Raw genomic sequence first — 16,228 nt, 5'->3', positions numbered from 1 at the left:
GTTGAGTCCCAGAAATCCTGTCGATGAAAATTGAAAATGTACTGTCAGACATCTTACATATACTAGAGTACACGTAATATGTCAGCAGTGGTAGTCAGGAAGGTATATGTGATATATTTAACAACCTTTTGTAATTTATACATCCCCCTCATCTTTTTAACTGTACTGTACTGAACTGACCTGAATTGTTCGTGTCTTACTGCTCATTTACCAAGTAACTCAGTATGTTGGTTTATCTTTCTTCAGGTGACAGGGAAGTTCAGAGGAGGTGTTAACCCTTTCACCAATGGCTGTTGGAAGAATGTCTCTCACGTCCTCTGCAGCTCACAAGCACCAAGGTGCATTATTTCCTTCTAATTTAACTGGGTGTGACAGGTTGTTCAAGGTCCCATATTATGTTTTTCATCAGTTTCACACAGCTGTCAGAGGTCCAACAGCTCTGTATTCAATATGCATTGCCCCAAACCCATCCGTGGTCCTGAATTTCAGCTGTCTAAAAGTCGCTCGACAGAGCTCTATTCAGAGCAGTCTTTGTTTCTGTGCCTGCGCCTTTAAATGCTAATGAGCTCCGTCTGTCAGCGCCTACTTGGAGAGCCCTGCCTGCTACGTCACTCTCAGGGAGGGGAAGCCATAGACATATATACATAAACGCTGCATCGACTGTGGACTGTGCCTAACACGCCGCCATCTTGGAACAGTGCTAGCAGAGGCAGCGGTGCATCAACCTTCAAGGGAAAGAGTTACTCCTCAATCTCAAAGTAGAATTATTAGCTGAATTTTGGACCGATTATCAAACGTATTGATTTGTTAAAAATGTCACACATGTAGCTATGATACAGGGTGCTTGGATATTTTTAAAATGCAGGTTTTACTACCCAAATACAAATTCTACTTAATGTTATCAGCAGACGAGCTTCTGACAGAAGATTTGTGAATGAAAAGATGCCGGTGTTTTGGATTTAACATGGGTCCATGTTACTGGCGACCGTGAGCCGAATGTTTCTGTGGTCACCATAGCTACAACAGATGTTGAAAACAGGAAGAGAAGACGTAGCTGTCCTCTGATCTGCCTCTTTGTTCAGGTTTTCTCTGTGCAAAACATACATGATACGTGTTCGGGCTGCTGTTTGATTAAATGTGTCAGTCGCTGACTTATTTCACTAGCCAGTGCCTTTGTTAAGGCCAGTGCATTTAATACAGAAATAGCGTTCAAAATACGTTGGATTTGTCTTTCACTCACCCCCAACCAGATGAGTGAAATAAGTCAGATCTTGCTGGTTGTTACGGAGGACGTTGTAAACAGGAAAAGTGAGAGTTGCTCTTCCTGTGAATGTGTATCTCTAATAAACCTTTATTAAAAATACGTCTTCTCCCTGTCTGAGTAAACATGCGCTATGGAACCCTTTTAAACAAACAAGCAAACAAAAAAATGACTCCTTTCGTTACGTAACAAAAGGAGCAGATTCTGAACAGCCTGTAGGAGCGCCATGTTACCAGTGGGTGGGCTGCAGAGACCATGCAGGAATTGCTTGTTTTCCTCATTCTGGGAGTTGGCAGGCTCAGGGAGGACCAGCTTATATATGTAGAGACCAGAGAAAACATGTTTTTTATGATATGGGACCTTTCATCCGCATTGCACAACCCTAAAAATGTTTTCACCTGTAATCCTTGCTCTTTGCAGATATCTGGGCAGAAAGAAGTGTGTGCAGAGTGTGTGTGTGCAGCCTCCTTTTCTGCGGCCTCAACTTACTGAGGCCCAGCTGGCTGCAAAGATCCTGGATAACGGCATACAGGGAGACCTGCACCGGGTAAGGACAAGAGGATGGGTGCTGTTTGGGTTTTAACATGAGTAAGGAAAAAAAAAAGAATATCTTTAATTTGTTGGTACATGTGTTATGTAAGAATGCTATGCCACTTATTCAAATTAGCACCTGGACAGTTTGCATATAGGCACGTCCAGATGGCAACAAGAGGTTTGAAAGTTATTTAAATTTCAAAAGTCAGATATCCTATATGGCCACATCATTAAACACGAGACAACTACATCATTCAGCCCAGGCTTCACTTCATAATGAAGGATATAAGAGCACTAGGCAGAGTTCAGATAATTTGTTCATTCATGAAGTCCTGATGTCAAGAGTCAACATTATGTCTGAATAACCAACACTTGATTTTAAGGGCCAATACCATTGTTGGGTTGTAATAAATCCGATATACACACCTTTTTGCAAGGATCCTTGAACTGGTGTTATCAAACACAATGAAATATACATATATTACAGCTAACAGAGCTAATACCTTACAGCCAAAATAAACACACAGCAGAACTCACATTTTGTGGTCAGAGAGAACATGAGGTTAAACTGTGAACTGCAGTTTAATGTGACAACACAGTAAGTTTACAGTAAGTTAATGTACTGAAGTACTTCGGCTAAGTACATTTTGGAGATAAAAAGTACTGTGAGTTTGGAGTTGCAGATGCTTCTGTCAGTTGAAAGTAACCAGATACCAGCATGGACCAGGTGGTGGAATAATGACCCCAGGACACAGACATCAGTTAGACTGGAACAACTGACTAAGAATAGAATGTGTACTGGTTATTGTTTCTTAATACTGATTTGTACAGTTTTCATTTTGTTTGAGGGTTATTGTTTTGAATCCGTTGAAACAAATCTAATTATTTTCTCAGTATTTTAATTAATTAATTAAATTAATTTTTAATTGTATAGAAACACAATGTTAAGCTCAAGAAATCCTGACTGGGACACTCTTAACTTTCATCTGTGGAAGCAGAGAAGTGTATTGATTTCTTCATTCATTTCTTCAGGCTCGTCTGTCACTGGTCTGTGCTTTTTATACATATGATAGATATGAAGTGACAACAAGACCAGTTCAACAGCATGGCTATATTTAAGTCAACTTTCATTTCCTTTCTCTGAGTGTTCTCTGTCTTCTCTGTTCTTCCAGTCGAAGTCCAGTCTGGAGATGATGGAGAGTCAGTCATGTGACGCTGAGCCTCCTCCTCCTCCTAAACCAGAGCTCCGTTACCCTGGAATCACTAGAGGAAACACAGAGGGTAATGCTGTCTGTTAGAGGTGGATTTCATCGTTTGATATTGAGATTCAGTTCCCGTCGGTCAGTTCGGCAGGAAGAATCGTTCATGTCGTTTGTTCGCTCGTTCGCCCTTCTGGTACAACGTCGTTTAGCGGTGAATCATGTCATGCACAGTTCTCAGCTCCTCATTCTCAAACGATCATGCTAATGGTCAACATAGCACTGTAGTTCAAGGCAAATACATAGCTGCATCTTCATGATTATGTATACTTTTAGACAACACAGCAGTTAACAGTTAAAGCTAGTTCTTGCTAGCCAAGAAAAAGTGACTGACTGAATGAGAATGACAAGAGAGGAATCAGTGAACAAACGAGAACGATGAGCTACAAAGGAAATGAAATGAAACACAGCAACTGGTCTGTGAGAACAAATAAACGAACCACCGAACGAGAGAGAAGTGAAACGGGGAATCAGTTCAGTTCATTCGCGTTAAAGAGTCATTCCTTCAAACTGATTCATTTGCGACCGGCACATCACTATTGCCTGTTTCCCTGCCACAGCTCAGAAACATTCAACCAACCATCTACATGAGAACGCTGTCTCAACTTGTTGTGTGGTGTCTCAACATTATCTGGTACTACTATGAGTTCACAGCAATGTTTTTTTTGGTCTATTCCCACCCTCCTGCAGAGTGCAGTCTACTGAACAAAGCCCCTCCCACTCCCACCATGTACAAATACAGGCCTACCTACAGCCCCGGCAAGAACCACACAGCGCTCACACATGCTTATGCAAATCAGGTAATGCACACAAACACACAGGAGTTACAGCCAGGTGATATACAAGGACAATAACGCACAAGAAAAACAACAGTTGTACACTCATGTTTTTTTCTTTTAATTTCCTGTGGGCCATCTTGGTTTGGTTTCTCAGTGGCTTTCTGTTGATCAGTATCAGTAAGTGATTTTTCTGAAAGCTTTTTTTCCCCTCTTCTCTTCACTGTGACTTTGTTTCCTGCCCTTTTCTGTTGGCTCTGGACGTGGGTGAAATACAATTTGAATTCATCTAAAATACTTAGTGACTGGATTCATCTGTGTTTGCATTACTTCTCTAACAGAATGAGTAATGCAGGAGTATAGTTTGTTTAGTTTAAATCAAATGATTGTACCTGACTACATGACTACTGATGGTTGGTTCTACTCAGTATTTCTACCCATGTCTGGTCCATATCCTCCCACCTGTCAGCCCACATCCTCTGTATGACTGTTGTTTTGATTCTCCCTCACGTATCTTTAGTTTGAAATTCCAACTTCAATCTCTTTATTACTTAACTTGATGACTCCTTCCTTTTCATGTTTTCAGTTTTGCCTTCAATTACTCTTGAATCTCTAATTTGGATGTTTATTACTTTTCTTACCTGAGCTGCTCGTATATAGAAAAACAATTTCCTGATGCCTCAGGAGGACGATGGAGGCTGACTGGGGAGGTCAACTTGTGTCTCTCTTTTTCTGTGTTGTGGTCTTTTGGAGACATAAGGAGGAAGTGTGTATCAAGACTTCATCTCAGTAACAAAATATTTTTGTCATTACTGCCTATAAAAGCTCTAACAAAATGAATTATATTAATTATTTTTGTTAAATTCATGTTTGAACATTTTGTCTAATTTAATGGCAATATTATGTCTTCATTTGAATGAATTACTTGGGTGACCTTGGCATCTACTTGTAGAGAAGATTTTTTTTATATTTATTATTGTGCAGTTGGTTTGTACTTTTATGGTTAGCAATGCATACATACAACTGTTATTCATACATTATTGCATTTTGTGTTCTTTTGCTTGCTATAGTGACTTTTTAGCCTTCACAACACCATTGTAAAATTACTAAATTACTAAAATGACTGCTGCAGAAGTTTGAACAGATTGAACATCTAATATGGAGAAAGGAAGACTTGGCTCATTTACTTTTTTGAAAATGAGGTCAACCTTTTGTTCAAGTGTGTCCTCCTCACGGCAAATGTTTGATGAGGGGCTTTAGTTTACAGTGGCATCAAATAGCTTATTATGGTTCGATAGTTTGGCCGTCTTACAAAATTAATGATATTTGCATGAGCATACCTCAGTGTGAACACAGTCGGAAAAAGAAATGTGAAATCCATAATGATAAGTGGATACTTAACTGGAAGCTGCTGTCAGAGTGAGGAATAGATGGCCTGGACATCAGGCAGTTTGATGGTGGGTCCACAGAGTAGAGAGGATGGAGTTGAAGTATAATTTAATTAATTAAACGGTTGAACTATGCCACATTTGAAGGTATTTTGAAATGTGACACAAAATATTTTCTGTCGTACGATGGGGTCGGTACTTGTCAGTAGTTGTCAGGTTTTGGGGTGCATCCAACAAAGGAAGATGCACATATAAAATGTGTCACAAGGTGCTCTTAGGAAGTCCTAGAAGAAAAGCTTGACATTGTCATTAAATATTTGAGTTGACCGAAGTAGGTACAGCCTTCATCACCCCATGTTTGAGGTTTTCGGCCTTACTTAATGATGCATTTTGTGGAAATGTTCTCAAAATAAGTGTATTGAATATCCCAAAGAACTGGCTATGAAGCAAAGACTGACAGTCTCAGTGCTGATGTGTACAGGGACTAGTTCCTGTCTGTCAAAGAAACAGTGCCATCAGCAGGTTCATGGTTAAACTCCAATGTCACTCTTGACTCTTATTTGCTCAGCTTCTTGTTTCTTTTCCCTCTTTCTGCCCCCTCTCTCTTTTACCTGCTCTCCCCTCTCTCCTCCCTCTGCCCCATCCAGTTAAGTCGAGGGGAAAGTGTTGGCAGTGCCAGGGACTCCTCCTCCTCTACCTCCTCCCTCCTCCAGGCCAGCCAACAGCCTGGTTTTCGCTCCCAGCCCAGCCTGGACCGGAGGGACACTTCATCTGAGAGAGTGGGAGGGGGAGGAGGTGGGGAGAGGAGGGAGGGAGGAAGAGAGGTGGGAGGAGGAGGTATCCCTGGCTACTCCCTCGGTGGACGCTCATACCCCTCCTTCTCTGACCCCACCGTCCTATCAGGAGTGGCGTCACGATCTTCCAGCTCCACACACACCTCGGCAGGGGCTGCCCACATCTCTGAGGCTACCACCACCTCAGCCAGCTTCAAGAGCTTAGCCAATCAGACAACGCCGCCTCACCACCCATCCCGTAACGGTAGCCTGTCATATGACAGCTTATTGGCAGGTGGTGACGATTTTGACAAAGGGGTAGTGGCGGACTCAGCAGCCCCTGAGGTTCCCTCAGGAAGACCCTGCACGCCGGCAGCAGGCGGCTACAGCTCCCCCTTTCTGTCTTCACAACAAAGAGTTGCTGAGATCCACTCCCAGTCCTCCCAGTCTCCCCATCACCACCACCGCTCCTCCCACCACCACCACCACCCCTTCCTCCATCGCTCCTCCTCCTCTACGTCCTCCTCCCCACCTCCTCCTCCAGAGAAGGAGCGCCTGCTGAGCGAGCCCCACCCCGGCTCTCACCCCCCACCTGCCAATCAGGCCACAGCTCCCCCCTCTTCCTCTGCTCCTCCTCCCCCACATCATCACCACCACCACCATCACCACCACCACCACTCCCATCATCACCACCACTCCTCCTCATCTTCATCTTCCTCCCGCCCTCCTCGCTTTGCTGTCCCTCATGCACCCCCCCACCATGCTTATCCTTACCGCACCCGCTCTACTGACACCCCTCTGGGCTCCTCCTCCACCTCCACAACCCACCCTCCCCGATCCCCACACCCTCCACCTCTGGGCAAGTCCCTGTCTTACTCGAGTGCTGCTGCTGCTGAAATGCAGTACCGGCTGGTCCGAAAGGCCTCAGCATCAGCCGGAGCGAATGCAGCGGGGGTAGGAGGAGGAGGAGGAGGAGGTGGAGGGATGGGAGGAGGAGGAATACAAGCGCCGAAGTGAGTATGACTTTCGCCTTTTGTCAGGACAATTGGTTTGCTGCTAACCCTGAAAAACCACCTGCCCGCCTGAAAACCTGACTACCTGATTGACTGCTCCTCCTGCTCCTCCTCCTCTTCCCCACTCTCCTCTTCCTCCTGCCAGATTTCCTGTGAGTTCCTCCTTCTTTTCCCTTTGCTTGTCTTTCATTTGTCTGTGACATTTCTCACTGTTTGCTGTGTCTGTGTCTCTGTCTGCCTGTTTCTTTTTGTCCTCTGCATTATAACCACCTTCTCTTAGACAGATCTGCCTCCCTACACGCTACATGAAATGTGGCCCACACGGAGGACAAAAATAATAAGGTTTTCACCAGAAAAGTTGTCAGGTTTAGCAGCCAGCAGGTGGCAGGCAAGGCATGGAAGCAAGGCATGGAAGCTTGGCGTGGGTCTTGAAAAGTCGCAGCAGAGGGAGGCAGGGTCCCGCCACTTCTGTGGTGCCCCATGGGACCCAAGTGGGACGTGGGAAAAAATGAACAACTATAACAGAGCCGAAATTTTTGTGTTGTAGTTTAGGATCAGTTTAGCTCACTATACTGCAGCATGGACAAACTTTTGCATGTTGACAAACAGACTCTGGCATCCTCTGACATGTTGATGTGTTTTTCTATCCTGTCCAACATCTCTTGCTTTTCCATCCTGCTCTTTGTTTCTGTGACATACAGTTATGCCACAGCTGCATGGGTTGCATAGGTTTCTCTGCCTTGGGTTTTACCTGAGTGTGTTTGTCACCATTGTGTCGGCGTTCACAGCTTAACCAACTATAACAGGAAAATTAATTGATTTCTCCAGCAGAGCAAACATTTCTGATTGACTATTAGTCTAATATGAATGTTTCAACCTTTATACTGAGATGCAAGCTTTTACACCAGCAACCAGGATTTATAACTGCTGCAGCCATGTTTGGGTTTGTGACATTCCATTGTTATGTTTCTGTCATACAACATTTCTGTGTTGCACATTTCTACTATCACAGAAGCCACAGTCTGTAATTGTTGTAATATCACCATTACATTCACAAATACAGCTGTGGAGTGTATGCACATACAGTGATGATTATCCACCTGTAAAGAACAGGTATATCATGGCAGTCTTCAGTTCCAATGATTCGACAGTTCTCAGTTTTCTGTGATGAATAAGTGGAACACAAACTACTTGGTCACAAAAACATTCATGAGGTTTGGTTCAATAAATCATTTCATCCTCTGGCTGAATGTTTAACCACTCCCCTTGACAGAATCAGTGAAGTTGAACTACATTTCTAGAACATCCAAAAGCACCCCAGACCCAATCCTCTTCTGATGATTGCAGATTTTCCTGAAGAATAATGGTCCCTCTTCATTATACTATTGACTTTCTTTAGAGCAGCAGATCAACTGACAGTAAAACAGCCCCACAGCATAATACTACCAGACCTCACCTTCTCTCCTCCAAACATATTGCTGCTCATTGCGGTCAAACAACTCTGTGTTTTTTTCATGTGACCTCAGAGTTTTCCTCCAGAAGGTTTTTTCTTTGTCCATGTGATCAGCAGCAAACTTCAGTCGAGCTTTAAGGTGCTGCTTCTGGATCAAGGACGCCTTTCTAACAGGACAGCCTCTTAGCTCGTGTTGATGTAAAACACACTTGACTGTGGACATTGACACCTGCCTTCCAGCAGCTTCTAATTCAGGGCAGACTTGCTTTTTGGTGGCTTTTCGTTGACTCTTGACCATCCTGACCAGTTTTCTCTCAGCAGCAGGTGAAAGTTAGTGTTTTATTTCTGAGTGTGGCAGTGACACAACTGTGCCATGCACGTTATACTTACAAACAGCTGTTTGTTCAGTTGATCTTGGGACCTATGACTGACTCCTGGTGATCTTCTTTACTTGTTCAAACAAATAATGTGCTCTTTTAGATCAATGCTGAGCTCCATAGACTTTTCCATTGTAGTGTTTATGGCTGAGTCTAATGGGTGTATCAAACATGTCCCCATTAATATGGGCCCAGAAAAACCAGCAGCTGTTGTCAGAATCACTCCGGAGACGCTACAGAGAACAGAGATTTGATTCACACAAGGTTCTGTAATCACCAGAATAAGTCATTTAAGTTATATGAGTTGTATATATATTTTTGATCCAGCAGATGTGGTCACATTTTCAGAAGAGCTATAATAAATTCATTACTGAACCAAACTTCATGAATGTTTCTGTGACAAAGTAGTTTGTGTTCCACTCATTCATCACAGAAAACTGAGAACTGTAGGATCGTTGGAAGTGAATATTGCCATGATAAACATGTTCTTCAGAAGTAGATGTAAACTTTTACACACTACTATACAGCCTATGATTCCATGTAGACTGACAGTTACACCAACTGCAAATGGTGCTTTCACACCTAAGTTGATTTGTTCAGTTAAAATGAACGTTTTTTTGTCAATTTAGTTTGGTTTGTTTGGGCAAATGTCAATGGACCTCTGGTGCACACTGAACAGCTGCGTTAAGACGAATCATTTGGGGTGTAAAAGCAAACACTATACCTACAGCACTTAAGAAAATGTGTCATTATTTATATCTTCATACACTGATATATATATTCCAGAGAAGTACAGAAAAAAAACATGATTTAATGTTAAAAGAAATGATGAATTATGATAATGAAATCCTAGTGCGTATCATACCTTTCCATTACACTTTCATGCTTTGGATATGATGGTGAAACGGGTTGCATCCTATGTGGTTTGAAAAGATCTTGAATCGAACTTTGTTGATGTTGCTTGTTCATCATTATTTTTATGTGTTATAATAATAATAACAATAATAATGATGATAATGATGATAATAATGATAATAATGTAATAATAATGATAATAATAATGATGATTAATTTCATCTGAATAAGAGTTGGACTTCTCAGAGACATTAACCGTCACTTTGGTTCCAACAGAATCACTCTTACAACGAACATATAACTTTCACACATGCAGGTCAGTTCAGTTGGTTTGATGTAAAATATAAAAAATTGTGCTCTTTTGCCTTTTAGTTCTTGCAGAGCAAACCAAGAAGCATCAGACAGCAGGTCATTCTGCACTGAAATGCTTCATGTGTGTTATTAATGTTCTCTGGTGTCATAATGGACTCTGGACGTCCCGTCCTGAACCATCACACTCACTGTTTCTTTGTGTTCTTCCAAAACCAGGGATGAGGTCATCCAGATGAAACCTCTGTGTCGGACCAATGGCGGCCAGCCCTACGCCTCCAGCTCCTCCTGCTCCGCCCCTTCCTCTCCCTCTCACCCAGTCAGTGTGTCTGCCCGGCCCGGAGTGGCCTATCCCAGCTCGGCATTGATGCAGAGTCCCGCTCACAGGCCTCAGGGTGGCGGGGTGAAGAAGGTTACGGGTGTCGGGGGCACCACCTATGAGATTTCTGTCTGAGTGGACACCTCCAGCTTGACGACCATGAGACAAAGAGGAGATCCAGCTGTCTCTTTCTGCCATTGAGAGATTTTGATTTTTCACAAAACAAGACACTACTGACACACTGTAGACAGGGACATCTGAGGATGAGCTTAACTATTATGTCACAATCTCACTCCTCGTTGGCTGCAGCACTGAACTGTACTCAACTGTCCTGCCTTCAGATACCCACCTTTATAACTACTGGTGAAGTGACAGTAAGATCTGGACTGACGTAAGCCAGCAGTTGGTGGAACTGGCCGATGAAAGACTATGTCTTTGGATCTGATGCGACCAAACAGGAACTAGGATTTGGCTCTTTTTGATGAGTTTTATCCTCACAGTAGCTCAGTAGGTAGCACAAGTTACTAGCATGGTCAGGTCTGGGTGTTAAGGAACATACAAGTATAGTAGTGCAAGGCATTACCACTGCCAAGGTGTGGAGTTTAATCCCTACTGGGGCCACCAGTGAGCTCTGCATGAGGGTTGGCCACCGCAGGTTAATGAAGGCTCATTTCAGCACTTTCTGACTGATACTGCGTTTAGGTAAAAATTGGCATAAATGTTATATTTTAACGTTTAACCAATGATGCTCACACTGAATACAAACTCTTTGATAATGGTGGTGATGATAATAACGATGATAGTAATAATGAACCTGATCAAAAAGTAGAATCCATTCACAGTGAAGGGCTTCACATAGACAACCTGTTTATTGTGAACTAAATGTGTGATCAGTCATACACAAGTCATATCAGGTGTAGTCGGAGACCTTTCTTGATACAAGTCAAGGCCCCAGTTGTCAGTGAAACCTAAAGTTTAGTCACAGCATTTACCAAATGCAGTGTGGTGTGATTGCAATGGACCAAGAACACAGGTGGTGTTCAGCGATGCAGCCCAGGCAGAATCCCTGTTACCTATCGTCACTTTCCTCGAGGCCGTCGTCTGGGTCACAGCCTTCCAGTCAGTCATGGAAATGCACAACAAGACCTGACAGGTGGTCAATAATCAAGCAGTTAGTAGGATGAATTAAGAACTTTTGACAATCTGCTAGTGGCTGGAAGGGACGTTACCCATGAACTTGCCGATCGATGTTGCTATGTGAATTGACTTGCCTTTTGATGTAGGAATGAAAAATGTGACGTTGGAAAAAAAAACCAAACAAAATGCTGATTCCCCGTTTGTGTGATTCATCTGTTGATTTATTCCTAGATGTGAATATGATTCCATGTTTGTACAGGATGATGTGATTTTAAATGTGGATTTTTTTTTTTTTTTTTTTAAAGTGGCGTTCATACTGGACTGCAGCATGCACTACTATTACTACTCGCCACTATAGGCCACTGTTTTTGGCTGTAGACCATGTTGTCTGTTTGAACAAACAGGGAGTGAGGAAACTAAAGTGAACAAGGAAATTATGTTTTGGCCTTTTGTTGTTAATGGGGTCCTTAAGACAAGGTAGATTTTTATAGAAAACTAATTACTTGAGCAATTGCCTTGAAAAATTCAAGTGTTTTTTATGTCATCTATTTAATTTAAAATTGTTTTGTATGAATTTCTATGGAAATATAGCTATTGCTAAATGAAGAGTTTTTAATATTGACTCAGATGAGAGGTTGTGTTGTCAGTTTCAGAATCATGATAAAAAGAGCCCTTCTGACTGGTTTTGATTGAAGCTGTTTCCTCTGACACAATCTGAGTTGCAATCGTCTAAATGTCCTTTTTCCCAAGATCACATCTGTAATGAAAAAAACAGGCCTGGAATCTCTCAAACCAGACAACTTATTTACAAGATGATCAGATTGCATCTTCAGTAATGACTTTAGTATTTAGCTCTAAAAGCTTGAGTACGATGCAGGGCCACAGTGAAGAGATTTTGTAATATGTAGAGAAAAAGTGTAATTTTATGAGAATAAAGTCACAATTTAAAAAAAAAAAAAAAAGGTCATCAAATTACTCAAAACATTTATGTGAACAAAAATCATATTCATAAATAAAGACAACAGTTTATGGCTAATATTTGAAAGGTCAAGTCAGAAAAATTCATGATGAGAACAAAGTATTAATAGATAAAGGTTCTGTCTGGCCATCAAAATGTATGTAATCAGACTGAGTTGATTCAATTACATGTCCGTGTTTTAGCATTTCTTGGCTGCCCATTTATACTATACAGTTATTTTTCCTTGAAAAATATTCTGTATTTACAGTGGGGTCCAAAAGTCTGAGACCACGAGTCACAATACTCTTTGCCTTTGTTTTGAATGCAGTCATTTTCTTTTCATTACAAATGAATGAACATCACAGGTTTACAGTTTGTCCATGAATGTCAGAATGTCTCAGTCCGTCCACCTTTTGCTTTAATGACAGCATGCACTTGAGCTGCATGGACTCCACAAGTTTGTGTAAAACCTGCTGACTCATGTTGTCCCAGCATGATCTGACAGCATTCCACAAAGCTTCTTGTGGTATCACAGAATGTTTGGCTTTCTCAGTCTTCAGTGCCCCAAAAATGTTGAATGGGGTTGAGGTCAGGTGACTGTGAGGAACGTCTATGATAGTCCACAGCAGAGTCCAGGCTTTTAAAACACTGTGGTATCGTTCTCTCTCCTGTTTGTCTCCTAACATACACCCTCCTGTTACTGTCACTAAATCTATCACATCAGTAAATTGGACTTTTTTCATCATCAACTGTGAAACTTTGGTATTTTTTAGCCCACCTCAATTGTTTGTCTTTGTTTCTCTCCTGAGACTCTGCAAAACGGCCTTCTTCTGACAGGATGACCACTGATTGGACTCTTGTATTGTTTATTTAGTAAAATCTGTATCTGTGATCAAGTAGCTCTTCTGTCTCTATCTGTCAGTGAACTAAGTTTGATGTACTGATCTTCTGATGGTGTGATCACACTTTCGATACAACTGATCCACTGTCTGTAAGGAGAGTTCCATGCACTGCCCCCTTAGAAACCCTTTATTCTTGCCATGATTTAATGCTGAGAAAGCCCCTTTTTGATTAGAATAATAACAATTTGACTTCTGACACCTTCATTTACCTTCTTAATCCTCAAACTGTTCTATTATTTCCAGTTTAAATGACTATTTAAAAGATTTTTGAATGTGGTCTCAGAGTTTGGAGCCCCCTGCTACACATCTAACTGTATTCTGAAACTTTTTGCCATCATGTTAGCCATAAAACCCTGTGCTACTATTCAAACTATAGACTGGACAGATGCAATTCCCCCTGGTCTCCAAATTAATGTAAAATTAACTTCATGAATGAATGAGTGAATGAATAAAGGTGGTTGAAATGCAATTAAAAGAAGCTTACACAAACATACATCTTTGCATTTTTTAATCAAACTCAAAAAGTGTGCCAAGGGAAATGATCGTCACAACAGATGAACCGTCTGAAGTTGAGGCTCCTGGTCTGAGAAAATGACAGAAGTTGCTAAAGTCATGATGATGTTGTGGACACTCGGAAAAAAGCGCTCTAAGTCTTCCTTGCCAAAGATTTGACATTGAAAAGGCTGTCGGCTGTCGCTGTGGTTTGTTGCATCAATTAAACTTTGATTCAGCTGTGCAGTAAGTGAGCAGTGTCTGCTAAATCTAACCTATATTTGGTATTGATATTTTCTCTCTGAGCTAAAACACTGAATCGTGTATCCCAGTAAGATCTAAGACGGACGACATGCATTAAACAGCTGTTGGTGACAGTACTTTGTAACTGTGTCATGGCTTTGTAATTAACCGACAAGCAGGACTTAACATCAGTATCAGCAAGTCTGCAGTGTCCCATTTAGGTTTCCATAAGTGTCCATATTGTCTTAAACCAGTCTGGGTCACATAATGTGACGCTACAAGCAGTCATGGCAACATAAACAAAGCACTATGGAGGAACTGAACAGGAAGTGAATCCTGTATGATGTGAATTCTGTTTCTGATCAATGACATCACAAAAGTGTGTGTCATTTTAGCTTTGTTTTTTAATTGCTGTTATTTGAGCCCACGTCTTTGGTTGAGCGGGAGGAATGATGATGATGGTAGATGAAGACAGAGGGCTGTAGGCTGTAGGGGTATATTAGCAAGCGCAGTTTTTCCTGGCTTGAAAAAAGTATGTACTGTACAGCTTAGTGTGTGTGTGAGAGAGCGAGCAAGTGTGAGTGTGTATGTGATATATGTATGTGGTGCTGGGCTGGGGGTTGATAACGAATTTCAAACAAATCGGTGGAATCCTCACTGCCATCTACAAAAGTTCTCTGATGACTCTGCTATGTCGGCCTCATCAGGGACGGGGACGACAGAGCCTATAGAGAACTCATTAAGGACTTTCTGGACCGGCGCCAGCAGAACCACCTGTAGCTCAATGCCAGGAAGACCAAAGAGCCGGTGGTGGATTTCCACAGGCACAGACAACCATCCTGGGAATGGACATTGAGATGGTGACATCTTAGAGGTACCTGGGAGCTCACCTCAACAATAAGCTGGGCTAGACTGATCACACTGCAGCAACGTATACGAGAGGTCAGAGCAGAGTCCATCTGCTGAGGAAGCTCAGGTCCTTTGGAGTGCAGGGGGCTCTCCTGACAACTTTCTATGACTCTGTGGTAGCATCAGCCATTTTCTATGGAGTAGTTTGCTGGAGCAGCAGCATCTCAGCAGCAGGTAGGAAGAGACTGGATAAACTTATAAAGGAAGCCAGCTCCATCCTGGGATGCCCTCTTGACTCAGTGCAAGTGGTGGGAGAGTGTAGGATGATGGACAAGCTGTTGTTGCTGCTGGTGCAGGAGTCCCACCCCCTGCAGGTCACTATTTCAGCACTGGGCAGCTCCTTCAGCAACAGATTGAAACACCCTGAGTGTGTGAAGGAGAGGTATCACAGGTCCTTCCTTCCTGCTGCTGTCAGACTTTACAACCAGCGATGCTCCATATAGACCTCACCCTGTACTCTGCACTGTGCAATGAGTCTGTACAAATCTCACCTCTTATTTTGCGCTGGTCAATTTCCTTAACACCCATGTTTATTATTTGTATTTAAAAATTGCTGTTAATTTTGCACTATATCATGTAAATATGTATATACATATATTCTATTTCTTTCCTTTGTAATCATATTGTTTATTTTTGCTATTGTTTTTTGTTCTTGTAATATTCTGTCGCTGCTGGGACAAACACATTTCCCCATCTGAGGGACATAAAAGATTTCTGATTCTGATTCTGTGTCTTATGTATTTGTTCTTTTCACTTAAGATGGGGCAGTATTTATGGAATTCTGTTCTGCAATACTGAGTGTTCACAGTGCTAAAAAAACTCAGTTTAATCTGGTGTGATCAGGTTTTGGTGAATCCTTTTTGACAAAAATCATGTTAATGTCTGTAAAGGGACATTATTAGTATTCATGTGTACTTCTGTGAGAAGTTGAGAAGTTTAAACAATACCAGAGGTTGACATGCCTAGACATGACACCAGTAGAAAGTCCCTAAAAACCCAGGCTAGATAATAGAAAAGTGTCACAGTAGGACTGTTTCAAGAAAATTGGACACTGCTCAAGCTCTCCATGAGTGTAAAAGCCAGTAGCCCTTAGCGCTCCAATTCCCCATCAGCTTGAATTTATTTGTTGCTGCTTTCATTGCTGTCTTTCTTCAGGCTGTGAGACTCCTGAACTCATTATCAACACTCCAGCATGAATACTTTATTTTTCTTGTGTAACATATAAGTACTACAGTTCGCATGTTGTGTTGTAGAATGACAATAAAATGAA

At 42.0% G+C, this 16,228-nt stretch overlaps 1 protein-coding gene across 2 annotated transcripts in view; it reads left to right on the top strand.

Annotated features, from left to right (window-relative positions):
• The window catches only part of zdhhc5a (zinc finger DHHC-type palmitoyltransferase 5a), a 36,158-nt gene extending 22,351 nt beyond the window's left edge, over positions 1–13,807 (top strand). For both annotated transcript variants that reach the window (XM_037088543.1, XM_037088455.1), the window contains exons 8-13: positions 247–338; positions 1,682–1,808; positions 2,968–3,076; positions 3,745–3,854; positions 5,866–7,004; positions 10,218–13,807. In XM_037088543.1, coding sequence (XP_036944438.1) covers positions 247–338; positions 1,682–1,808; positions 2,968–3,076; positions 3,745–3,854; positions 5,866–7,004; positions 10,218–10,452 — 1,812 coding nt within the window. In that variant the 3' untranslated portion in view covers positions 10,453–13,807. The remainder of the gene's footprint in view (positions 1–246; positions 339–1,681; positions 1,809–2,967; positions 3,077–3,744; positions 3,855–5,865; positions 7,005–10,217) is intronic.
• The last annotated feature ends 2,421 nt before the right edge of the window (positions 13,808–16,228 follow it).

This window comes from Acanthopagrus latus, chromosome 1 (assembly GCF_904848185.1).
Source record: "Acanthopagrus latus isolate v.2019 chromosome 1, fAcaLat1.1, whole genome shotgun sequence".
Lineage (NCBI taxonomy): Eukaryota > Metazoa > Chordata > Actinopteri > Spariformes > Sparidae > Acanthopagrus > Acanthopagrus latus.
This window is presented reverse-complemented; position numbering and strand designations above follow the sequence as displayed.